The sequence below is a fragment of the Oryx dammah genome, unplaced genomic scaffold (genome assembly GCF_014754425.2).
Source record: "Oryx dammah isolate SB20612 unplaced genomic scaffold, SCBI_Odam_1.1 HiC_scaffold_22, whole genome shotgun sequence".
In the NCBI taxonomy this organism is placed as follows: domain Eukaryota; kingdom Metazoa; phylum Chordata; class Mammalia; order Artiodactyla; family Bovidae; genus Oryx; species Oryx dammah.
In genome coordinates this window covers 35,701,684-35,727,850 of record NW_024070206.1, presented here as the reverse complement: position 1 = coordinate 35,727,850, position 26,167 = coordinate 35,701,684, and the positions used below count along the sequence as shown (strand labels likewise).

General features: G+C 37.8%; 1 protein-coding gene across 5 annotated transcripts in view; it reads left to right on the top strand.

Moving 5' to 3' along the window:
• The first annotated feature begins 415 nt into the window (after nt 1–415).
• The window catches only part of DSC1 (desmocollin 1), a 156,337-nt gene continuing 130,585 nt past the window's right edge, over nt 416–26,167 (top strand). For 3 of the 5 annotated variants that reach the window (XM_040264788.1, XM_040264787.1, XM_040264786.1), the window contains exons 1-11: nt 416–902; nt 3,767–3,851; nt 5,333–5,535; nt 6,800–6,916; nt 8,588–8,743; nt 11,164–11,308; nt 13,055–13,221; nt 13,616–13,750; nt 15,755–15,940; nt 17,972–18,234; nt 18,642–18,784. In XM_040264788.1, coding sequence (XP_040120722.1) covers nt 840–902; nt 3,767–3,851; nt 5,333–5,535; nt 6,800–6,916; nt 8,588–8,743; nt 11,164–11,308; nt 13,055–13,221; nt 13,616–13,750; nt 15,755–15,940; nt 17,972–18,234; nt 18,642–18,784 — 1,663 coding nt within the window. In that variant the 5' untranslated portion in view covers nt 416–839. The remainder of the gene's footprint in view (nt 903–3,766; nt 3,852–5,332; nt 5,536–6,799; nt 6,917–8,587; nt 8,744–11,163; nt 11,309–13,054; nt 13,222–13,615; nt 13,751–15,754; nt 15,941–17,971; nt 18,235–18,641; nt 18,785–26,167) is intronic. The other 2 variants (XR_005725237.1, XM_040264785.1) reach the window with 1 other exon arrangement.

Sequence of the window (26,167 nt, the reverse complement as noted above, 5' to 3'; positions counted from 1 at the left end):
GAAGACTGCAATAAGAAAATTATATCTCATTCACTTACTGTTATAACATCAATATACACTGTAGTAAATTCCTCTGACAGCTAGAGAATCAAACCAGTGTGCAGTGGATAATAAGGAGCAGACACAACGCCATCTGCGAAGTTGCTACTGGGGACGGCGGCCCTCGATCTCTAGCAGAACGGCTTTGCTGTGTGTGACAGACTACACCTAAATGCTTAGATGGGGAGATAACTCCTGATGTATGTGATTGCACTTGCCTGTGTATCCCTGATTTGCCAAGGGCGGTTGAGGAGGCATCGCTTCTTTGCATGGAGTTCATGCACAATCTATGTTTGTGCCCAGGGGCAAGACAGGTTAATAAGGCTAGGAAGGAGGGGAGGACGTGGGAGTGGGTAATAACCGGGGAGGACCTCAGAGCATCGACCTGGGGGGAAGGGAGGAGGGCCGAGGGTGGAGGGTGTTCCCTGTTGCTTCTGCCGATGTGTCTAGTGGCAGGAGAAATTTTGAAAGCTGTGAGGAGGAGCCAGTGGCTGCGTTTGGGGGTGTTTTGTACCCCACCCTCCCCAGTTGTAGGAAAACCTCTTTCCATTCCGAGGTAACTGAATTGAAGGACGAAGACTAAGCCGGGAATAGGAGGAAAGCAATTGTTCCGTTGCTCCCTCTCCTGTCATTTCTCCCGTTTGCCTGCTGACTTTTCTCCAAACCAAGTTCATCCGCGCCAGGGTGCCAACAGGTTCCCCTGCCCAGGTGCCAGCCGGCGGAATCTGCCGAAGCCGCCCAGTGTATTCCAAGCTGCCCTGTTATCCAGTCACCATCCCTGAGCATCAGGACCACTTCTGATGGCTGTGGCCTCTGCCGCCCCAGGGAGCATCTTCTGGAAGCAGCTCCTATTCTCTCTCCTGGTGAGTAACAAGCAAAGGATTAAGGAGTCTAAGCATGTTACTCGGTGCTGCCTTCCTTCAAGTCGGGCTTGAAAGAGAGGAGGGCGGGAGTGGAAGGCAGAGAAGGGAGACTGGAAGAACAGGAGCAGAGCTGAGTAAAATTCAAGGAAGCACAGAGAGATTTGTGACTCAGGACAGCTGGTGTTTGGTTTGCTTTTCAAGTTTCCACCGCCAAGCTGTTCATTTTTCAAGGGAATCCCCTGTTCAATCTTGCTGGGGTGTTTTTCTACGGAGCAATGGGATGAATTCACTCCTCAGGCATTTGGCTCAGAAAGTTCTGAGGTTTGCTTTTGCTACTAGTCGCTAAATAAGCTGTACTTGTGTCACCTGCTTAGTTCCCCTGAGCTTCGAGAAGAGAAGGAGTCTGCTTGAAGATGTGGACTCTGCAGGACTCAGCTTCATTTTAGCCAGAAAGGGCTGAGAGAAGGGCGGAGCTCTTAGTTCAAGGAAGGTGTTTAACTGGAAAAAAATAATAATAATAAAGAAAAATGTGACATTCATTGATAAAATACATGAACTTGACTTCCACTTATGTTTTTTGTAACTGTGTATTTAGGTGCTAATTTTTTCTTTGGCGGGGGTTAGGAAGAGGGAAGTTGTCCCACAACTACATCTGGCATTTCTGAGCACTGAATTTGTTTCTTGTTTTCATTTTAATAAAATATTTTAGCTTCAGATTATATTTTCAGTATTTAAAGATTTTATTGTAAAAGGGTAAATATTTTCTCTGTATAAATAGTACACTAGGGGACTTCCCTGGGGGTCCAGTGGCTAAGGCTCGATGTTCCCAACGCAGGGCCCAGGTTCAATTCATATCAGGGAACTAGATCCCACATGCCACAGCTAAGAGTTCTCATGCCTCAACTAAGATCCCGTGACTAAAATCCAGCACAGCCAAATTAAAAAAAAAAAAAATACACTAAGTGGGGTTAATGGTCATATGCTCATCCTATAATTGTCTGGGGGTACGTGTAGGGGGAGAACAGAGATCTTTAGTTAGTATTATTAGTTAGGTAAAATGAAGGGAAAGCTTTCCAAGATATTCACCCAGATTTCTTTTACTTTTAGTCTCTGCTTTGCCCAGTACCCTTTGGTTCGTCCACTGCCCATCCGTTCCTTATGCCCATGATGCCTAAAAACGAGTCTGACCCCAGCTGCCTCCAAAAAACTAAGCTGCTTGTTTAACTTGAAGACTGTGTTATATAGTATGTCTTAGAGATCTGCTCTGTGAGGCAGAACCAGTGAAGTGAGGACCCTAGGGCAGGAAGGAAAAATGATGGAGGTATGAGAGGATATGTAGATGTATCCTCTGAGAATAATGTGTGACTATATAGTATAGATGTGTAGGCCTATGAATCTACATGTGTATATACACATATCTATTTCTAATTATAAAATGCTCTTCCACATTATATACTTAGACCATTATTAACATAATTTTTTTTTATACAGAAAGTTCTTTAGGTATACTTTTGTACATTCCCTGACATTAGAAATGAAAGTATTAAGAAGTCAAGTAAGTAGTAAAAAAGACCCATTTTTTAAAAAAAGAGGTTATTTAATTTAAAGCCAGAATACAAATACAACTTTTTAAATTCCAGTTTTTGGTGTTATCTAACAGAGTTATTGCAAAATTACAGACTATTTAAATAGGCCTACATGATATACCCAATAGACTTGGGTTGAGTTAGAAAACAAATGTACATCCATAGTATAGCTGATGGTTTTCTTTCCTTCTCTCAAATAATGGGTCCCCTAACTCTACAAGGGCTTGCCTTGTGCTCAACTGGCAAAGAATCTGCCTGCACTTCAGGAGATGTGGGTTTGATCCCTGGGTTGGGAATATCCCCTGGAGAAGGGAAAGGCTACACTCCAGTATTCTGGCCTGGAGAAGTCCATCGACTGTGTAGTCCATGTGGTCGCAAAGAGTCGGACACAACTGAGAGACTTTCCCTTAACTCTAGAAATACGTCCTCAGAGAAATATTGGTTATAAAATTCACCTACCTGTTAAAGCTCTATTTTATATTTAAGTAATAACAAAACAGTCATTTTGAAAAAGAGTAGAGGAAGCAAATAAACAGAAAATGCCAAGAAAAATAGGTTCTGAATTTACAGACACTTTTAAACTGATAGCGTTTCTTTTATTTTTCAGGTAGGCTCAGTTATTTCTTGAGTTAGGTATATGGCTTTGTACAGCAATATTTGTGTCTTGAATTGAACTAAAAATCTTTACACTGTTGAAGTCTACTCTCCATATTTTGAAATATATTTCTTTTTAGACTAATTTTGTGAATGAGATCATTTAGACTTTGAAGTTTATGAGCCAAGCCTTTTTGAGGAGTAATTTGAGATCAGGGAATACTGGTGGATGTTGATCTTTAGGAGGTTAAAAACATCCTCAAGTACCTCAGTTTGCTTGGGGCTGTGAAAAGGATGATTTGTATACAAATACATAATTACTGAATTCCAAATTTAAGTACTTTCTTCATGCTGAGAAATCAGAATGACGTTTACAAATGACCTTAGAGATGATAAACTCTACATACAAAGTCAATAGTTTGTAACACATTTTCTTGAAATGATGCAATACAATCCAGGTTCTAAGAACTCTGTTCATTTTAATTTGTTCATTGCTACTAAATGACTGTTGTGTTCTTAAAGCCACTTTCTTTGCTATTTCCTTTTTAAATGAATATGAAAAATATTGAAAGATTAGAAGATTAATTTGTTATTGAAATTCACAATATTTTTATCAGTAAGACAAAACTGTAATGTGAAAGCTTCTGATCAAATGTAACTCCTGATTTTTTTCTTTCTTTTGAGGTTTTAATATTATTTTGCAATGCTTGTCAGAAAATTTCTCTTCAAGTTCCTTCTCATCTTCGGGCTGAAGCACTTGTAGGCAAAGGTGAGAAAGGATGTTAAGAATTTCATAGTTTTAACTGCTACATTTAGCTTTCGGCTGCTCAAGCCATACAGTAGTCATTTTGGCATTAAAATTCGACTTGAAATGAAAGATAAACAACTTGTTTTTTGGTTGTGGTTAGAAACAATTAAAGCACCAAGTTAATTGTGTTACTTTTCTTGGCAGGAAAATTAGCAAACGTCAGAAGGCTAAATTATCTTAGTTTAGTACAAATAAAGCACCAAAATGAGAAACAGTTTAATTTCCTATGACTGATCTGTTGCCAAAATCGCCAAACCAACATTCTTTCATTGATTAGATAGAAAATAGACATGACAAAATTGAAGTGCCCAAAAGAAAATTTACGCTGGAGATTGATGACAAAGACCAGGTGCCCAGCAAGAATTTATGTGATCTATTTTACAGAAAAGCTTCTGAAAGTCAAATAAAATTTTAAATAGTCTTACTGTCGGAGAAGGCAATGGCAACCCACTCCAGTACTGTTGCCTGGCAAATCCCATGGACAGAGGAGCCTGGTGGGCTACAATCATGGGGTTATAAAGAGTCAGACAAACTGAGTGCCTGAGGATGCATACGCACATTGCTACAGCTATACCTGAGACATGAGTTGGTTGTTCTAAGTCCAGGAATAACATCCCTTTCATCAGTATTTTTCACTAGCCTTAAGTTTACGACTAGAAAAACACATCTCATATACAGAAGTGGTATTCCTTCCAAGATAGACAATGCTTTGCCCAGTGTTTGGAGGTTTTAAATTAATTCCTTTTTCTTTCAAAGGTACTGAAAGGATACACAGCCTACACTCTAAAGACACATAGTAAATATGATAAATATTGGGTTAGCCACAGAGTTCATTGGGATTTCTTCTGTAACAGCCTATGGAAAAATCTGAATGAACTTTTTAGCCAATCCAATATATTAAATATGAATCTGCAAAGGAAATATTTTGATACAACCACTGAGCATTATTAAGCATGGAGTTTATTAAGCTTCCAAAAGATTTTATAGAAGTAGTACTTGCAATATTACTGAGAAATATTATTCAAGTATAGAACAGTATTCTAATTTTTTTGCAAGACAATTTTATTAAGAACTATCACCGATGATTACAAAGAAGTTCAAAATCTGACATCATGCAGTTAGTTATACTACATGTAATAGAAAACGATGCATTTGTGTATAATAATGAGTTAAAGTGGAAACAATAAATCCAGTGACATTAAAAGTATTTTATATCTATCCATAAATTAATTGCTAATGAAATCAGTGGAGACAGCAACTCCATCAATTTAATTATTTAATTTTTATGGCCTATAAGTTTTAGAATAGTAAGTACTCCACACACCCCTAGCGTAACCTCCCTCTTTTTGCTTCTCCCACATTAACTAGAGGTTGTCATTCCTGTAAAACTTGTTCTATCCTTGTTTCACTTTACAAATTACTGTAAAATTTCTTCCCTGCAGTGAATCTGAAGGAGTGTCTCCAGTCGGCCAGCCTAATCCAGTCAAGTGATCCTGACTTCAGGATTCTAGAAGATGGCTCCATTTACACAACACATGACCTTGTTTTGTCTTCTGAAAAGAAGAGTTTTTCCATTTTGCTCTCAGACAGTCAGGGACAGGTGCAGAAAGAGATAGAAATCATACTGGAAGGAGGAGGAAAGAAGGTATATTAGACAAGACTTATAGACAAGCACAATAATCTGCTCACCAGAGCCCTTCATCTCATTTATTTCCATCCTTATTAAAATTCTTGTTCTTGAATACTGTTTTTTTCTATTCCATTTATAACAAACATATGTAAAGACTAGACTGCTTTAATGAGTAATAGAGTGATTTATAAGTGGTGTAAAAATGAACAGCTCTGTAGCCAGGGAACAAAGGCAGAATATCAAAGGTTTCAAATGATGTTCTGAGGTGTGGCAACAAGAGTGACTTACCTGCAGAACAAGGCAGGGCAGGTCTAAGACTCATTGAAGATTGATTCTGGCTGGAGGCGTGACACTCCACCCTGAATGGCTTTCCCTCAAGTGACTGTGGCTTTGAGTGTCTCTTTAAAGAAAAGATGAGAAGGTCTCCAGTTTATTCCTATCTTAACAGAACATTTTACAAGGTCCTTTTCTTCAGAGAATGCTGTATGGCCAGTCCAAAGGATTGGCTTGAATGTTCTGACTCTGAGCTAGTCTTCTTGCAGGGAGTGGTGATGCTTAGGAAGGGAGAAGGTTCCTGGAATTCATATAAATCTCACTTTAAACCAATTATGCACAATGAATTTGGTCTTACAAGATAATTTATTAATAAGCGATTTGATTTATAAGGAAGTTTTTCAGCTCAATTCCTTTTGACTGTAAGAATCTTCATCAAGTTTAGAATATGCTTACATATTACATATCCTTTACAATTGTTTAACATTTAGACTTAATGTTATATAATGACATAACATTAACATAACCTTAATGTAACGTAAGGCTTATACAATATTATTTTATATCCAAATTGTAAAGAATCTCCATATGAAATAAAATATGCTGGAACACACACTATGTGTCTTTATATAGGTATACAAATGCTTTTCAAGTTAGCTAGTATTTTAGCAAATTTTGGTTGTACCACTCTTAGTGGAATAAAATCAATTCTTTATTTTTTGGATTATTTCTTTTTAGCGGGTCAGTATTTCTTCAGATAGTATCTTTCATCAAAACCCTATAAAGTTCTGGTGATGGTTAGGTGATAAGTGATTAAAATAGGAAATAGGTGAAACTGGTTGTGTGTGTGTGTGTATTACTAACAAAAAAACAGAAATTGGGCATTATCCATAAAATTGTTATGTGCAACTGTTACCTATTTTCTTCATGTTACTGTTTATCTGAAAAATCACTGGATCTAGAATGATAAGCAATACTGTATTTTTTCACCTCTCCTCCAATGCAGGTTCCTAAGAGACATATGAAAGACGCAGTCCTCAGGCGAAGCAAGAGGCGATGGGCGCCTATTCCATGTTCACTGATGGAGAACTCACTAGGTCCATTTCCACAGCATGTGCAGCAGGTACATGTCATCTCATTTGATGTTATACATTAGCTTTGTTTCTTTGTTTTTAAAACTTTCCATTTGAGAAGCCCTTGGTACTAATAAGGACCATCTATTTATGAGAACTAGGGTCCTGTAGAAGAGTTTGAATTTTATCACTTTGCTCCAAAAGTCACATTTTAGCATTAGAAACAAGTTGTATATTTTGAGTTTCTGATTCTTTTAGGTCTGCATCCAGATTCTCCCAAATATCTTGCCAGAATTTAGCATTCACATACAGAGGACATGCCTACAGATTTTGCATAATTCAATTCTCCCTTTCATTAGCACTTGCCCTTGCAAAAAAAGGCCAATATATCTGTTTTCCAAAAAGTGGTATTACTGCCACTTAACGTAGGCCAGTTTTCAGTTCAGTTCAGTTCAGTTGCTCAGTTTTGTCCAACTCTTTGTGACCCCATGGACTGCAGCACGCCAGGCTTCCCTGTCCATCACCAACTTCCAGAACTTGCTCAAACTCATGTCCACTGAGTCAGTGATGACATCCAACCATTTCGTCCTCTGTCGTCCCCTTCTCCTCCTGCCTTCAATCTTTCCTGGCATCAGGGTCTTTTCCAATGAGTCAGTTCTTTGCATCCAGGTGGTCAAAGCATTGGAGTTTTAGCTTCAGCATCAGTCCTTCCAATGAAGATTCAGGACTGATTTCCTTTAGAATTGACTGGTTTGATCTCCTTGCATTCCAAGGAATTCTCAAGAGTCTTCTCCAACATCACAGTTCAAAGGCAACAATTCTTCAGTACTCAGCTTTCTTTATAGTCCAATTCTCACATCCATACATGACTACTGGAAAAACCATAGCTTTGACTAGATGGCAAAGTAGTGTCTCTGCTTTTTAATATGCTGCCTAGGTTGGTCATAGCTTTTCTTCCAAGGAGCAAGTGTCTTTTAATTTCATGGCTGTAGTCACCATCTGCAGTGATTTGGAGCCCAAGAAAATCGAGTCTGTCACTAATTCCATTGTTTCCCCATCTATTTGCCATGAAGTGATGGGACTGGATGCCATGATCTTCAGTTGAAATTGTACAATTCATGATGCATTAACTATGGGAGGAAAGTTGTGTTATTTCCAGTTTTTTAGTCACAAAAATTTCCATTCCAAATAATTCAAAACCACTGAAATCATGGCTGTATACAGGAATAAGAATAAGTGAATAAGAATAGAAAAAGAATAATCAATGCCATGATTTTTCCATACATAAGCAGATAACTTCAAAGAATTTAGTATTCAATAATAAGTGACAGAGTTTGTGGCTTTGCACAATGCAGGATATAATTGAGAATTTAAAAATATGGGAGACACTGGGAGATATGTGGGAAAGAGAGCAAGAAATAAAAAATAAGGGCTTCCCTGGTGGCTCAGTGGTAAAGAATCTGCCTGCAGGAGACCTGGGTTTAATCCCTGGGTTGGGAAGATCCCTTGGAGAAGGAAAAGACAACCCACTCCAGTATTCTTGCCTGAGAAATTCCATGGACGGGGAAGCCTGTCTGGCTACAGTCTATGGGGTCACAAAAGAGTCGGACACGACTTAGTGACTAAACAACAGCAATAAAAAATAAACTATCACAAGAAATTAGGTTGAAATATATCATGATATATTTGCTCTTTTCCTAAACTGTCAATTATTGTTACAGGTTCAGTCTGATGCTGCACAAAACTACACCATCTTTTACTCCATAAGTGGACCAGGGGTAGACAAAGAGCCCTTCAATCTGTTCTTCATAGAGAAAGATACAGGGGATATATTTTGTACAAGAAGCATAGACCGTGAGCAATATCAAGAGTTTCCGGTAAGATGATTGCATCATTAATTCAGATTTATGTTTTTTATTACTGGTTTAGTATTTTCAAGCTATTTATATATATCAGAAGAATCAATGATTTGTCTTAATATTTTAAATATTGTTCATGTGTCACACAAACTTTAAATTTCTATTGGTACAATAGATGAAAAAGGATGATTATTACAAGGGAAGAAAAGAGAGGGGGACGGGAATATATAATAACAATTTTAAAGGACAGGTTTTGATGTATATAATCCTGGGACAAGAGCAGTGAATTTTATTGAATTTAAACTTCTCAATAATAACTTAGCTCTGATCACATGATAATTTTTAAAAAATACTGATGATTGGGCCAATTCCCAGAAATTCTGATTTAATTGTTTCAGGATGAAAGTTACAGTGTTAGCTGCTCGGCCTTGTCCAACTCCTAGTGTCCCTATGGACTGTAGCCTACCAGGGGAAAAATCCATGGGATTTTCCAGGCAGGAGTACTGGATCCCTTAGTGTGGAATTTATTAATGTACAGGGATCAGACTGATGGAAACCAAAGTATAAGTTTTATTACTGAAAAAGCCCAGCTGGAGGTTGTTTGGGGAAAAGTGAAAAAGGAAACACAGGGAACATGGACGGTTATTTCAAAAACTTCTCTCCTAGAGATTAGAAGTGAAAATGTCTTTCCCGTCTGGTAAGCATGTGAAGATGTAATATGGCCTTTCAACACAGCAATGAGGATTTTCTGTTACTTTGGTAGATAATGGTGAGATCACAGAAGAGTCTTATTCAGGAATATCATGATTAAAATTGTGCTTTATGGAAATGCATCTGACTCCTGAAAGCTACACAGTTTGGAGAAAGTCAGGACAATTATAGGAAAGTTTGTCAGATGTTGGTTGGAAAGTTGGTCGGCCAATACTTTGGCCATCTGATGCAAAGAACTGACTCCTTGGAAAAGACCCAGATGCTGGGAAAGATTGAAGGCAGGAGGAGAAGGGGACGACAGAGGATGAGATGGTTGGATGGTATCACCAACTCAATGGACATGAGTTTGAGCAAGCTCCGGGAGTTGGTGATGGATAGGGAAGACTGGCGTGCTGCAGTCCATGGGGTCACAAAGAGTTGGACAAAACTGAGCAACTCAACTGAACTGGTTGGACGTGTGTGTAGGATACAACAGGAAAGTTGATAGGATGCATTTGGGGTCACATGAGGATGGTGGCTTTGGAAATAGAAAAGAGGAGATGAATGATAAAGAGACACAGAAATGCTGTAATCTCAAGAATCTAGTGCACAGAAAGGCTTCACTCTCTAGGGTCTGGCAATTGACTAACATAAGGCTAAAGAGGGAGGGGTTAGATACCTGGGATTTTAATCTTGGTTCATTCTAGAAAATGGTTACAGTAGGGGAATCAAGAAAGTTAGCTATGGTGAAGAACTGAATTCACACAGAGTTCACTCTGGGCAGCTTTAGTTGTTCCTGTCAGTGGAGAAAATCTGTTTAACTTAACAACCATTTACCAAAGACTGACTATGCATATACTGCATAAGAAAAGTTCAAAAATAATCTTATGGTATTTAAGAGAAAGGGCATTAAATCATTGCATTTGGGGCCAAGATATATCCTTTTGAGATAGAGTTTAGAATGCATATATAATTTTGCTAACACTTTTACTACACAAGAAATACATCTTTAAGGATAGAAAAATACAGGTAAATAGAGAAAAGAGCATAAATGAATCACCCAGAAATAGTTGATATTGTTTATTTCTTAAGTCATTAAATCGTGTCCAGCTCTTTGCAACCCTATGGACTGTAGCCCACCATGCTCCTCTGTCCATGTGATTTCCCAGGCAAGAATCCTGGAGTGGATTACTATTTCCTTCTCCATATATGTGTATCAGTTCAATTCAGTTGCTCAGTCGTGTCTGACTCTTTGCGACCCCATGGACTGCAGCATGCCAGTCTTCCCTGTCCATCACCACCTCCCGGAGCTTGCTCAGACTCACGTCCATCGAGTTGGTGATACTGTCCAACCATCTCATCCTCTGTTGTCCATATATAAGTCTACAAATAACTAGAATCATATTTTGTACAAACTTGAAAAAGAAAAAACAACTTGTCATTAGCACGACCTGGGGAAGTCTACATGCATTCTAACAAGGAGAACAGTACACAGTTAATTCAGGGACCAGAGAAGCCTCATTGAGCTGGAGTGTGTGATATTTGATGGGAAAACAATGAGAAAGGATTGAAGCTGGAGGGCAGGCATAGATTGTGCGGCTGTGTTGTCTCTCTGTTGCATACATTCTTAGATAGACCTTTGCCAATGATTTTTTTTTAAATATTATGACTTTCCCCAACTGCTAAGTTCAATTTTGTGCCTAATTTGTTATTTAAGAATCAACTGATGGTGTTCATCTACCTTTCAGATCTATGCCTATGCAACCACTGCAGATGGTTATGCACCTGAGTACCCACTTCCCCTAGTATTCAAAGTTGAAGATGACAATGATAATGCCCCATATTTTGAAAACAAAGTGACTGTCTTTACTGTGCCTGAGAATTGCCGAACTGGTAAGTTCATGTTTTAGGAAAACATGAGATTTTTTGCTTCAGTTGAATTCTTTATTACTGTTTTAAGCACGGTTAGGCAAAATATTTTTAAATGTTTGACTTTCAAGGTATTTTACATACGGACTTCCCTGGCAGTCCAGTGGCTAAAACTACATGCTCCCATTGCAGAGGGTCCAGGTTCCATCCCTGGCCAGGGAGCTAGATCCCACATGCCACAACTAAAACCCAGTGTGGCCAAATGAATAAATATTTTAAAAAATATTCTACATAAAACTTTGTAGTCTTGTAAGATCATAGGCTCTTCAAAGTCAAAGTCTTTGTATTAATTTTCTAGGCACATGTAGAAGGCTGCTAACTGATCCACAAAGTTTCTAACTTTGTTAGATTAATCCACAATGACAGACAAATGCTGTTTATATTTTCTATTTTGATCATGTGCATAGGTGTCCATGATGTATTTATAAAGCAATAGATCTTTTGAATCTTTACAAAGTCACAATACCTTTTCAAGGACTCAAACATAGATTATGGTATGGAAATGCTGATCAGGCTTATAACATATGTATTCCTTTACTTTGCTTATTTTCCAAACAAATTGAAAAAAAATTTTTTTAAAACTAGTCTGATGCTCTTAGCAGCCAAGATTGTGACCTCATCAAACCAAAGGGTGTAACAAGTCTAATTTATAAAATCACAAGATATGTTCTTAGTGTCTAAGCCTTCTCCATTCTGTTGTCACTGTGTGTGCATATTTAATGTTACTCTCCACAAGAAATGGTTTGCTAAGGTAACATTACCAATACTCTGATTTCTGAGCCATAAATCTTGTCCAAATGACACTCAGACTGTTGTGTAATGTTTGTCTTGTATGCGTTAGCAATTCAGCACATCTATTAAAGTATAATAGCATGAAACCTTTGTTATCATATGCAAAGCTAGTCTTTTCCTTTAACATTATCAAGTTGAATATAAAAGAAACAAGATATATAGAGAAGGTCTCATCCAGAAATGGTCATGGACTAGATTAGGAGGAAGAATTTGAGCACCCCTGTCCCCAAGGGTGGGGTGGATATTCTTACCTATGTAGAATACAAATCATATTATCAGTGGTAGCCACCTAATTGAAGTTTCCAGGTAAGGGGAGCTTAAAGCTGTGGGAGAGCGTTTAGGCACTTCCTCGTTGGCTCAGTGATAAAAAAGATTTGCCTATCTGTGTTAGAGCTGCAGGAGATTTGGGTTCAGTCCCTGGGTTGGGAAGATCCCCTGGAGGAAAAAATGGCAACCCACTCCAGTTCTCTTGCCTGAGAAATGGACAGAGGAGCCTGGAGGGCTACAGCCCATGGGGTCACAGAGTCAGACGACTAAGCATGCATGCATGCTTCAGTTCAGTCACTCAGTCATGTCCAGCTCTCTGTGACCCCATGGACTGCAGCACACCAGGCTTCCCTCTCCATCACCAACTCACGGAGCTTACTCAAACTCATGTCCATCAAGTCAGTGATGCCATCCAACCATCTCATCCTCTGTCGTCCCCTTCTCCTTCCGCCTTCAATCTTTCCCAACATCAGGGTCCTTTCTGATGAGTCAGTTCTTCTCATCAGGTGGCAGGCTTATTTACTGATAAATTAATCAACCTGGGGGTTTTAGGGGAGAATATGCTGCAGCAATGCCTTGATTTTATTTTTGTTTGTAATTCAATTAGATCACTCCTTTAAGTTGTTGACAACATTGGATTTATCTAAACAGGAACCTCAGTGGGAAAAGTGACCGCAATAGACCTCGATGAGCCTGACACTCTACATACTCGTCTGAAATACAAAATCTTGCAGCAAATTCCAAACAATCCAAGACATTTCACCGTACATCCAGACACAGGTGTCATCACCACAACTACACCTTTACTGGATAGAGAAGTAATGAATTGCTTAATTTCTCAATCACTAAACTATATTTAAACTGATCATGAATTCCCAAAGAAGTTACAGTAAGGTTCTTGGTGGCCACCTCTCCAAGAATGTTTCCATTATAGAGATCTTCCTACAGAGATCGTGGGAAGATACAAGGTCTCAGAGATCGTTGACCTGGTTTGATGTGTGGATATTAAAATAGCTTTACTTTTAAAAATATTATATCAGAAACACCAGCTTTTCATTGTACTGACTGAAATATCTTTTCTTTATTTGCATTTATGGTGGCTTCTTTTTTCTTAATCAAAAAAGAATGTTTGTGAAAGAATCAAAGCCTGAGAAATGGCTATGAGACTCACAAGTTATGTGTTCATCAGTGTATCTTTTTCCTTTCTTTCAGAAATGTGATACGTACAAGTTAATAATGGAAGTTCGAGACATGGGGGGCCAACCTTTTGGTTTATTTAATACAGGAACAATTACGATTTCTCTTGAGGATGAAAATGATAATGCACCATATTTTACAGAAACTTCTGTGAGTAAATATGTGTATTCATTTATCTAGCTTCATTTACATCTTCAAAAAACAAATCTAGAGTCTGGTAGCTCCATGAGATTATATATTTTGGTTTTAATAGCTACCATTTACAAATAACATCCACAGAAAAATATGATTTCTGTAAAAATAATCACAGTGCTAGACTAGGATGCAAGGAAAATAAGTACTCTCTTAGTCATCTACAAGTCTTTCAGGTCAGCTTAGTTGCTCAGTTGTGTCCCATGTCCCACTCCCATGGACTGCAGCACGCCAGGCTTCCCCGTCCATCACCAACTCCTGGAGCTTGCTCAAACTCACGTCCATCAATTTGGTGATACCATCCAACCATCTCATCCTCTGTCTTCCCTGTCTTCTGTCTTCAATTTTTCCCAGCATCGGGTTTTTTTCTAATGAGTCAGTTCTTTGCGTCAGGTTCTTAGCCCTGAATTCATTCATATAGTTGGTGTTTCTTGGATACCGAACTTTGGAATCAAATTCTTTGGAGCTAAATTCCTTTTATAGGGTGAAGGAAAAGAGGGCATTTGTCTGTGTTCTTTACACCTCATCTTCATAAGAGAGCAAAGGGACTAGTTTATATCTTCTGCTCTACTGAGAGCTCAATAGTATAGGTTGCCCACTGCCATCTATACACAGGCTCTTTATATATGGGTTATATATGAAGAAATTTTCACTTAGGAAGTACACAATACAAGAAATATATATTGGATGATACTTCTAGAAAATGATTCTTCCTTGAACTTTTTGTGAGTAATCTTCACATTTTCATTAACCTATACCAGAATATAAGTCAAAGAAGAGAAAACCTGCAGTGAGAAGCACCTTCATCTAATTGTTTACATTAATCCTTGTAATTTATAAGGATATGTTTTATCTCATATTTCATAGGAGGAAATGAAAGTTCAGTTAGGTAACTTGCCCGTGCTCTCATACCAAGAGATCATATACGAGAAAATGTGGGATTAGAATCTATATCTATTATTTAAAAAAAAAAAAAAGAATCTAGACCTGTTGTATTCCAAAGGCTATTAGGCTATCATCTTTCTAAAGTCCTTTTCTGTAACCATATTTCTTGAGGGGGTTAGGGGAGAGAAATTATGATTTCATTTCTCAAAAAAGGCAAATTTTTTTTCCTTAAAGTGTTTGTCTGTGAATTAAAAGTTTAAAAAATACAATTTACAATTATCTTTAAATAACTGAAGGTTTAATATCTTAATAGAAAGCATTTATGTATTTTAAAAATAGGAGTAATAGACTGTAAATATTGTAAAGGTTCAGACTAAAGCTAGATCTGAGGGTTTGAATTAGAAAAATCACCTCAGTCAGTCAATTCAGTTACTCAGTTTTGTCTGACTCTTTGCGACTGCATGGCCTGCAGCACACCAGGCTTCCCTATCCATCACCAACTCCCGGAGCTTGCTCAAACTCATGTCCATCAAGTTGGTGGTGACATCCAACCACGTCATCCTCTGTTGTCCCTTTCTCCTCCTGCCCTCAATCTTTCCCAGCATCAGGATCTTTTCCAAGGAGTCAGCTCTTCTCATCAGGTAGCCAAAGTATTAGAGCTTCAGCTTCAGCATCAGTCCTTCCAATGAATATTCAGGACTGATTTCCTTTAGGATGGACTGGGTGGATCTCCTTGCAGTCCAAGGGACTCTCAAGAGTCTTCTCCAACACCACAGTTCAAAAGCATCAATTCTTTGGTGCTCAGTTTCTTTATAGTCCAACTTTCATATCCATACATGACTACTGGAAAACCACAGCTTTGACTAGACAGGTCTTTCTTGGTCAGGAAGTTGAAAAGGTAAAGCATGAAGAATGGACAAGATTTGAACCAGCATTATGCGTTAAATGTGTACATCCTTCCCACTGTGTGTTTGCACATTTCCATATCACTTTGCTTTCTTTTTCTTTAAATATAACTTTGAGTATAAAATTACATTAAAACTATGAATTTATAATAACAATGGGCAATTGTTTCAGTATACTGTAGAAGTAGAAGAAAACAGAATTGATGTTGAAATTTTACGAATGGCGGTACATGACCATGATTTGCCAAACACACCTCACTCGAGAGCTGTGTACCAGATCCTACAGGGAAATGAAAATGGAACCTTCAAAATTAGTACAGACCCAAATACAAATGAAGCAGTCTTGTGTGTTGTCAAGGTAAAAAATATTTATATATATATATGTGTGTGTGTATGTATAATAATTCCTGTATGTATATAACTAGAGTTGTTGCAATGCAATGCTGAAGTGATTTATATTGTTTCATACATGAGCTTTCTTATTATTATTTTATCCTCATTTTCTCTTAGACGAAAGAGGTGGTTGGTACAAAACTAATTGTTCTATATATGGGAAAAACCAAGGCAGAGAAATATCAAACTAATAAATAGATACTAACTTTAGAAGCGGTCTTAGACACCCACTTATCTAATTCCTTATGAAGTATAAGATGGAGGGAAATGGAAAAATCAATATTTGAAATTAATCTCTTGACTTTTCGATTCTCTTCACACTCACATTATAGTTTTACCACTCTACAATATATTTTATAAGACAGGCTATTTACTAAACATTTAGCATCTATTCCCATTAATTCTCTTATATTTGAGGTAACAAGTGTGTTGGGATTTTAAAAATTTAATTGCATTTGCTGGCTCAGAGAATGTTCACTTTAACTGAACTTGGTTTCTTTCTGAGACCTTCTACCTGCAACGTTCACTAACTTCTTACAACTTTCCATATTAATTTCTTAGAGGCAGTGTATTTTCTTAGAAGGGATGTGCATAAATTTTGCCTTCCTCATTAAATTTTTAGAAAATGTCCTTTAATTATAATATTACCTATTCTATCTTTTTTTCTCTATTTCTTTCTTTTTAAAATTTTTGACCTTTTTTTCTAGGTTTAGTTCTCTCTTTTTTTGTTATTTTGGTAGATTTAGTCTCTAATTGTTAATTGTTTGGAGATTCTTTCTAGTTATTCACTTCAGGAACAAACCCAAATACTATGTACCTTGGAAAGGTGCTGCTAGATAATACAGTTATATCTTTTGATTTAGATACTCACAGTAACTGCTCCATTATAGCCAAATCTCATGTCCTGGTAGTTTTATTACGGAGCCAAACTTGGGTCCACTCACTCCTGCATGGTAAAGACAATCTACTGACTCGTGGTAAACTGCAGCTTTCTTGTAAAAGTTCCAATACAAGGAGAGTGACTGACTTGTGCTGGAAAAACCCCAGACGCCCCTATAGTGTGTGTGTGTTAGTACCTCAGTCTTGTCCGACTCTTTGTGACCCCGTGGACTGCAGCCCACCACGCTCCTCTGTTCTTGGAATTCTCCAGGCAAAAATACTGGAGTGGGTTGCCATTCCCTTCTCCAGGGAATCTTCCCAACCCAGGAATCAAACCCAGGTCTGCATTGTGGGCAGATTCTTTACTGTCGGAAGCCCCTAAGGGTTTCAACAAGCCATTTACAAAGGCAAGGTGAGGAAGGGACATTCCAGGTGTGTGGTCAGCTACCACACAGTGCTCTGATTGGCTGATGGTGAGGTAACAGGAGTTAACAGTATAAATCCTTAGGTCTAAGGGCTATGTGCTCACGGTCATCAAGGAGTTAACATCTTCCATTTGGTGGGTTGGGGGCAGGGTTTCACATCTTTAAAAGAACTCAACAAGTGTGCACCAGGTGTCATTATCTAGGTACTTCAGAAAGGAGCTAAAGCAGACGATATGAGGGACAAGGCTGCCCTAGGAAGGCCCCATATGGTTCTGCTTGGTTACAGTCTATCTAATTATTTTATATACTTAGCTTAGAGGGACTTTTGCTGATTTAGTTATCACTGTTACCCCATTTGATAAATAATAAAATAATGAGAAATTGCCCATTGAAATTCATTCAAATATTCTGTATTTTTATTCATATTCAAACTTGTTAAAAAAAAAATGGAGGCAGGAACTTCCCGAAGGAAAGCAAGAAGAAAAATTGAATCTTAAAAATAAACAATTTTGCGCTTGGTAGTGTTTGTCACTTATAGGAGGCTGATTATTCATTGTTAAAACATGAGCTGCAACTTCTGGTAACATTTCATACATAATGATTCTCCCTTTGGTGCTAAAACTTAGAATCATACTTTTGTCTTCTGTATATAGTGTTAAATATTGACTCATTCAAGTGTTCTTATTGAACAGCCACTGAACTATGAAGTCAATCGCCAAGTTGTTTTGCAAATTGGTGTACTTAACGAAGCACAATTCGCTAAAGCAGTAAACTCAAAAACGACTACGACTATGTGTACTACAATTGTCACTGTTAAAGTTAAAGACCATGATGAGGGTCCTGAATGCCACCCACCAGTAAAAGTTATTCAGAGTGAGGATTGCCTCCCTGCAGGCACAGAACTCCTTGGATACAAAGCAGTGGACCCTGAAAGGGGCACTGGCGAGGGCTTAAGGTAAGATATTTTCAAAATTTTCTTCTTTTTAATTGTGATGTTCATCCTCACACTCAGTTGCTCAGTAGTGTCTGACTCTGTGACCCCATGGACTGTGTAGAGTCTGACTCTTTGTGACCCCATGGACGGTAGCGCACTAGGCTCCTTTGTCTATGGAATTTTTCAGACAGAAATGCTGGATAAGGGTACCATTTCCTCCTCCAGGGGATCTTTCCACCCAGGGATGGAACTCACATCTCCTGCACTGGCAGGCAGATTCTTTACCACTGAGCCACCTGGGAAGCCCCAGTTGTGACTGATGATTAATTTTGAATTTGGGAACATTCTATGTGTTTTTCAGAATGACAGATTTTGAGCTTGTGTCCACTCTTTGGTTTGAACTTTTACATTTGATTTCTGAAAACTAGGTATAAGAAGATACAAGATGAAGATAACTGGTTTGAAATTAATGAATACACTGGTGACTTGAAAACTGTAAAAGTGCTGGATAGAGAATCAACATTTGTAAAAAACAACCAATACAATGTTTCTGTGATTGCATTCGACGCAGGTGAGTGCAAGTTTCTAGAAATAAAATATAAATATAGGACATATTTTAAGGAAATCTTGGAGTTAAATTTGTTTGTTTCCACATCAAAATTTAATATAAACAGTGATTGTTTAATTGCAAACAATGGTTGCATCATGATTGCTTAATTTCTTGGCAACCACACAGTTGAGGTCTCAGTGTATCACTAACTCAAAAATTGCAGGTTTCAGTTTCAAGGTTCATATTGTTCGATGTCTGCCATGGACCTGGTGGCATCATCAAGGATCTTTATTGTTTTCAGGATTTTTAGGTTTAGATTATTCTGATTTGAACTTGCTGGAGGGGTTCAACTCCCTAAAACAGATGGGTTCAGATAGGTTTGTTCTGAGTCTTTTTTACTGGGGAATAAAACATTTATCCTATTTCCTAAATAAATGTCCAAACAATGGTTTTTGAAGTCTTTTTTACTGAGATTTTTCGCAATCATTCTCCAAGGTTAATTCTAGAACCTATCTTGGGAAGAAATGTTCTAAAACAGTGATCTCAAAACCCTTATGAACATACCCTCCAAGCAGTAAATCATCTTTTAATATGAACCTTTGCAGTGTAAACTCTGTCAGTTGGTTTCTCTTTTTGCAATGCAAGTGCTTGACTTAAGCGTTGATTGCCATCTCAAATAAACACATTCTGAGCCACAGAGCTAGATTCAGAACCATGTCAACCCCCTATCCCATCTCCCCAGGCTCCTTTGTTTTGGAGATCTTGGTTGATTTCAATAACTCACTATTTGAGCTGCTTGTTTTTCTCTTCCTGTGCTTTAAATTCTTGCTCTTGTGTTTTAAATTCATCAGTAAAGAGTGAGCCTATGAAACCCAAGGCCCCAGCCTCTACCTCAATACAAACAGAATCCCAGGTGTCACTCCCCTTGTCCCACACCGCCCCCCACAAACTTACTCTGGCTGTGTGATGTATGATTTCCACGACTGGTAAATAATAAAACTTCCCCTGCCCCCAAAGCTTCCTGATGGTTTTTACTTAGGGCATCTTGCAATCATTATGATCACAAGGGTCAGTTCAGCTGCAACTTTGATTATTGATAAGCTGAGACCTGCCAAACAACTACCCCAGGATATTTATTGGTGTGTTTATTTATATATATATATACACTCATATGGTAACATCATAACATACTATGTATACATTATAAAAATAGACTTTAAGAGAAGACTGTAAAAAACACAAGTAAAAGTTACAATATGGCATTTCATCTCATCAATTATACACTCACTCATTTGGGGTAAATTTCCATAAATGATAAAGATGAGTGAACTTGGGTCTTTATGATAGAGCCTATGTTTTTGACTATCTGTTTAATCCAAAATGGTTGTCATGGTCTATACCTGGGTTGGAAAAGAATTTCCAGACATGAGGCAGAATGAGAGATGAATAAAGTTTATTAGAGTGGGAGAGGCTGTTAGAACAGGCCAGCTCAAGGAAGAACCAACTCTTTTCTTGGGCTAGTAGCTGATTTTTATGGCCTCAAGACAGAGGAAATTCCTACTGAAAATGGTGGCATGAGGTGATTTGGTTAGGATGCTATAAGGTGGGTATTTTACCTAATATGGGGTCAAGGAACTGGCCAGTTTAGATCCAGAGGCTCATGGCAACAGTTGCTATGGAGCTTGGTCAGTTTCAGAGATTTTTGTCCTGTGACTTTGGTGCAGGGTTCCACACCTGTGATCTTGGTATAGAGCTCTACAATGGTATGGTTAGCATATTTTTATACACTGGATGTTCAAAACAAACAAGCTGGTACAGCAATGCTGTGGTCTTTTTCTCTATTTTTGGTCTTTTTCTATAGAACCATTGAATTTCTTTAGCAGGAATGGGCAAGTGCATGAATAAACATGTCAAATCCCATGGAAATAAAAAAAAAGCTGAAATAGTCCCAAGTCATGAAATGACTTGTTCATTTTATGAAAAATTACTTCTTCATGCTTGTTCATTTTACCCTTTAATAGTTTGATAATAAGATAAAGACAAATATTTTCTCACGTATTATACTTCTACTTTTTTCTATAGCTTTACAATAAAAGCCACATCTACTTAAAAAAAAATAGATTCTCTGTTGAGAGACAAAGGTTAAACTAATAAAGATGCTGCTGCTTATCATGTGCATGACAAGGGCAAGCCAGTCCATTCACATTTGTCCCATTTAGGTTTTTTCCTTACTTTCTCTCTCAGCCTTGGTGTATTCTTGTTGCCTGGGAATGAGAATGGTCTGTCGCACATCATAATCAGTGAGAAAACCAAGCAGTCTGAAAAAAGTATGCCCACGAGTGGAAAATATTTCGGTTTCAAAGTCTGAAAGAAAACCACAATTTGAATATTGTTGCCTAATCATGTGATATGATCTTCCTTTATTTTTTCTTTAAATTATTCACTTATTATTTAGTTTCGGTTGTGTTGGGCCTTCATTGCTTCATGGGCTCTTTTCTAGTTGCACTGAGTAGGGCTACTCTCTAATAGCCATGTGAGGGCTTCTCATGGCGGGGGCTTCTCCTGTTGCAGAGCATGGGCTTCAGAGCTTGCAGGCTTCAGTAGCTGTGGCTCTGGGGGCTCTAGAGCGCTGGTTCAATAGTTGTGGTGTGTGGGGTTAACTGCATGTGGAATCTTCCCCAACCAGGGATTGAACCTGTGTCCCCCGCACTGACAGGCAGATTCTTAACCACTGGACCACTAGAGAAGTCCTTCCTCTCCTCTTGGCAGCTCTCACAGAATCTTTTATTATAAATCTTTCAGTATAAGTACGAAAGGAAAATACCCTACTAAACAGTGGGGGAAACAGCAACTGAGAAATACACTTAAAACTGCCACTACTTTATAATCATGGTGATTTGCTGCTTATAAAAAAGCAAAGGTGAAATCTGTGCTTGGTTCAGGAACACAATTATGATGTGAAACAAGGATTTATATTTACTCACTTATTACACCAATGTTGATTGTCTTTTAAGTCCTAAGTTCTAAGCCATGAAAACTAGGATTCACAAAAAAAAATCGAATTTTTCACATAATATCAATTGAAGAATGATTATATTCTTATAAAAGATTCTCTAGTATAAAAACTTTCCCCATCAAAGAATGTATGAATATCATAAGAAGTGGAAAGCAGTTAAAGTGTTACCAAGCTGAAAGGATAAAGGGAGGTGATTTCACAGAAATGGTGATAAAAAAGGAAATATTCTTTGGGCAGATGGAAAACAGAGATATAAGAAGTTAACTTTGTCTTTTGGTGATAAAACAATAAGTATAGTGATCATAGTACAAAGAAATGAAATGTCATATCTATGTCTCAAGCTCGTTGATAACCTGGCTGTGCTCAAGAAGGAAAGATAGGGTGTTAGAAATTTTAATGGAAGATTATATGGTGAAGGATTTTGGTTATTTAAACTTTAATCCATTTTAATATATGCTTCCAAGGGTCAAATATATAAGTAATTAGTTATATTTCTACATGAATATTTAGTTTTGATGCTCATATATAGTTCATGATAATCATCTAGGTATCCAGTTAATTTCCTTGTATTTTTTGTGTCAGTTCTTTGTTGTCAACGAGGTTGCTTGCTTCTCTGCTTTCACTCTAAAAGCACTGTTTTGTATCCTCTCCACCTACAATAAGGCTGCCCCTTCTGTTTGAAATTCAGGTCCCTCTGCTTCTTCAAATGGATGGCAGTGATGACTTTTGTGATAACTCTCACTAATCTTTGTTTAGTTCCTCTCTGAATACCTTTTTAACCCTGCTTCCCTGGGAACAATACTATAATTATCACAGTATAAGTATATATACTTATATATAATTAAGTATAAGATACATATAGATGAGTGTCTTCTCTATAAAATGGAGCTCTCTTTGTTTCTCATATACAGGCTTTCCCTCTAGCTAGGCTATGAACTCATGTTCATATAAAGACCCTTATCTTTGCTAAATATCTTTTTACCAAGCATCTAGCAGAGATCTGGGCATGTTTGCTTCATGTAGGTACTGGTATTCACCATTCCTCTGCTGTTCTGTGAGTCTCCAGGTTCCAGGTTGTGAATTTTATTGCTTAGATCTTTGCAAATTCAGGTGCATAACTGGCACTTGGATCACTTAGTTTTATCAGGACTATCATATTTCAGGGTTGTCGTGTGGAAGAGGTAAACTTTTTGCGTGTATAGTCCAAAAAAAGAAAAAAATTAGAAATGATTAGGAGATGTATTACAGCTTGGTAAGAAAGAATCTGAAAACTTTCCAATGGTTAATTAGAGTTCTGTATATGGAGTGGGCTGATTTATAACCCAGTGAACTTTCTGTTCCTGGAAACACTTAAATAACAATGGGGAACTCTTGCTTTTCAGAGTTCTTATTGTTGTAAATTTAGATTTTAGTTAACCCAAGATGTACTTTCTAGCCTGGAGATTATGACATTCTTTGCTCACTGATTCTTGGCATTTGCTTATGTGTTTAACTTAAAATAAGGTTTGTTCTTATTTAGTTCCTTAGTTGTGTCTGACTCTTTTGTGACCTCACAGACTGTTGCCCGCCAGACTCCTCTGTCCATGGGATTTCCCAAGAAAGAACTGAAATGGGTTGCCATTTCCTTCTCCAGGGGATCTTCCTGAGGGATTGAACTAGTGTCTCCTGAACTGTAGGCAGATTCTTTACCACTGAGCCACCTGGAAAGCCCAAAACGGGCTTTAGAAACGTTTAGAAACGGGCAAACATACATACTTAATTACATTTTCACAGTCTTCAACTATTATCAGGAATTACTTTTTTTTTTTTTTTTTTTTGCTCTGTTTCCCAGAAGGAAAAAAATTGCAATCAGGCTTTCATAGTTTTAGAAGACATCTAGGACTTATTTTTCAGCTGTGGCTTTGCCTACTAACCGTTTTAACAGTTTCGAGTTTTCCTTTTTTAACATGCTTAAAACAGAGACTGTGATGGAAAATAATCATTTATGTGATAAATGTTGGTTGAATACGGAATTAAATGAGTCTTTATTTGCTTCTGGATGGCTGCCCTATTTCTTTATTTCACTTTTTAAAGTGTGATTTCTATTGTCCCTTAAAGAGAAATAGCTTTCTTCTTATATTTTAATAGTTAAAATCCTAACACACATGTTGATTCACACTAGTACCTGTAACTATTTTTTACATTAAAAAAGCTTATTTTTTCCCACTTCTCACTTTTTTAGGTGTTGAAGTTGTCATTTGTACTCAAATTTATTTACAAATTTATGGCAATCTCAAAATGTTTATATGCTGTTGTGAAAGTAAAATCTTTCAGTCCTGTACGACTTTTTGTGACCCCATGGACTGTGGCCTACCAGGCTTTTCTATCCATGGGATTTTCCAGGCAAGGGTACTGGATTGGGTTGCCATTTCCTTCTCCAGGGGCTCTTCCCAATTCAGGGATCAAACTCGAGTCTCCTGCTTTGCAGGTAGATGCTTTACCATCTGAATCAGCAGGGAGATATCTATGCTATTGTAGACTTTTTTTTAAACAAAACTTGTTATTTCTCTTCAATTTCTAGATGTTGTTAAATTTGTTTAGATTGAATAGTTTTTAAATAGGTATATACTGCTGTTACCTTGTAAGTAACTAATTTAAAAGTCACTTTGAATAAATTCTTATTCAACAGAAAAAAATTTCACTGAAATATGCTACTTGATATGGCTTAATTGTTATTTTAATCTAAAAAGAAGAACATTAAATTTGCACATGATTTATGGTAGTCTATACGATAAATTCAACATTTATGCACCAAAATTTAGACCAGCATTAAAAGCAAAAAAAGAGAGGAGTTTCATCAGTTATTTTTCTGTTTATTTCAATTTTGAAATCTTACTAATTAGAATAGTTTGTAATTTTATCACAAGCTTTAAAATTTGAACACGTTCTCTAAACTTCATTATCTCTTAACCACGCATGATGGGCATTATGCTAATTTAAGATATTTTTTTAGATTTTTGTGTTGAAGCATTAGGTCATTAATAGTGGAGTTCTGGAGGTAAGAGTTCTTATTCTCAAAAGCATATTAATTAGATTAGGGTGGGGGGATCCAACTTTTTTAGTTTGTTCAATTGATTTTTTTAAAGTATAAAAATTAATGCTATGACAAACCTAAGCAGTAAAAAGCAGAGACATCACTTTGCTGACAAACGTCCAAATAGTCAAAGCTATGGTTTTTCCAGTAGTCATGTAAGGATGTGAGAGTTGAACCATAAAGAAGGCTAAGCACCAAAGAACTAATGCCTTCAAATTATGGACAGCAAGGAGATCAAACCAGTTAATTCTAAAGGAAATCAACCCCAAATATTCAGTGGAAGGACTGATGCTGAAGCTGAAGTTCCCATAGTTTGGCCACCTGATGCGAAGAGCTGACTCATTGGAAAAGACCCTGATGCTGGTGTCACGAGAGTGTATGTTCCTCGGTTCTTTGTCTCGTCACAACAAAGATTTGGAGTGATGGACATTAAAGCCCCCTTGGCGTGTCACAGCTCTTAGGTCTCGGATAGACCGTGTTATAGCTCTCAGGTCTTGAATGGACCATGTTATAGCTCTTAGACAAATCAGTGTTACAGCTCTATTTTATTTAGAAGATAGCAGGAAAATCCATCTCCAAGGCGTGAGGGCACGTTGATCCAAAGACACGAGGAGAAGAGCGCCCCAGCGCGTGGGGGAGAGAGAGAGAGAGAGCTAGCTTTGGCTCCTCTATTTATATGTTTCTCTCTCCCTGGGCCTGTCCTATGTAAATTGGGCCAGCCGGGAGTGTTGTTTGTTTTACCTGAGGTCCTCACTCCGGTCCTCAGACCTTCTTTTGTTCTGTTTTCGTGGGCTTTTCCATTCCTTGTCTTTTAGCCACCGCCATTTTGGTCCCTATTTTACCTACCTAACACTGGGAAAGATCAAAGGCAAAACCAGAAGAAGGTGACAGAGGATGAGATGGTTGGATGGCATCGCCAATTCAATGGACATTAGTTTGAGCAAACTGGGAAAACAGTGAAGGACAGGGAAGTCTGGAGTGCTGCAGTTCATAGGGTTGCAAAGAGTTCAAAACAATTTAGCAACTGAACTACAAGTGTTCAGTTAGCCAGGAAATACTGGGCAGATCACTGAACTGTCAAGATGAATACAAAGTAGCCCTTGGGATGAAAAGTTAAGTGCATGAGCTAAAGATGAACGAGGGTTTTGAGAAACTGAAAGAGAATGTGGCAAGCATTGTCCATAGAAGTCACGGCAAGTTTCATGCAGAGGTGACATTTGAATGGATTCTTAAAGGATAATAAGGTTTTATCAGGCAAAGGGGAGGAGAAAAGTTTTCCCAGCAGTGGCAATAGCATGTGCCAAAGCTGCACACA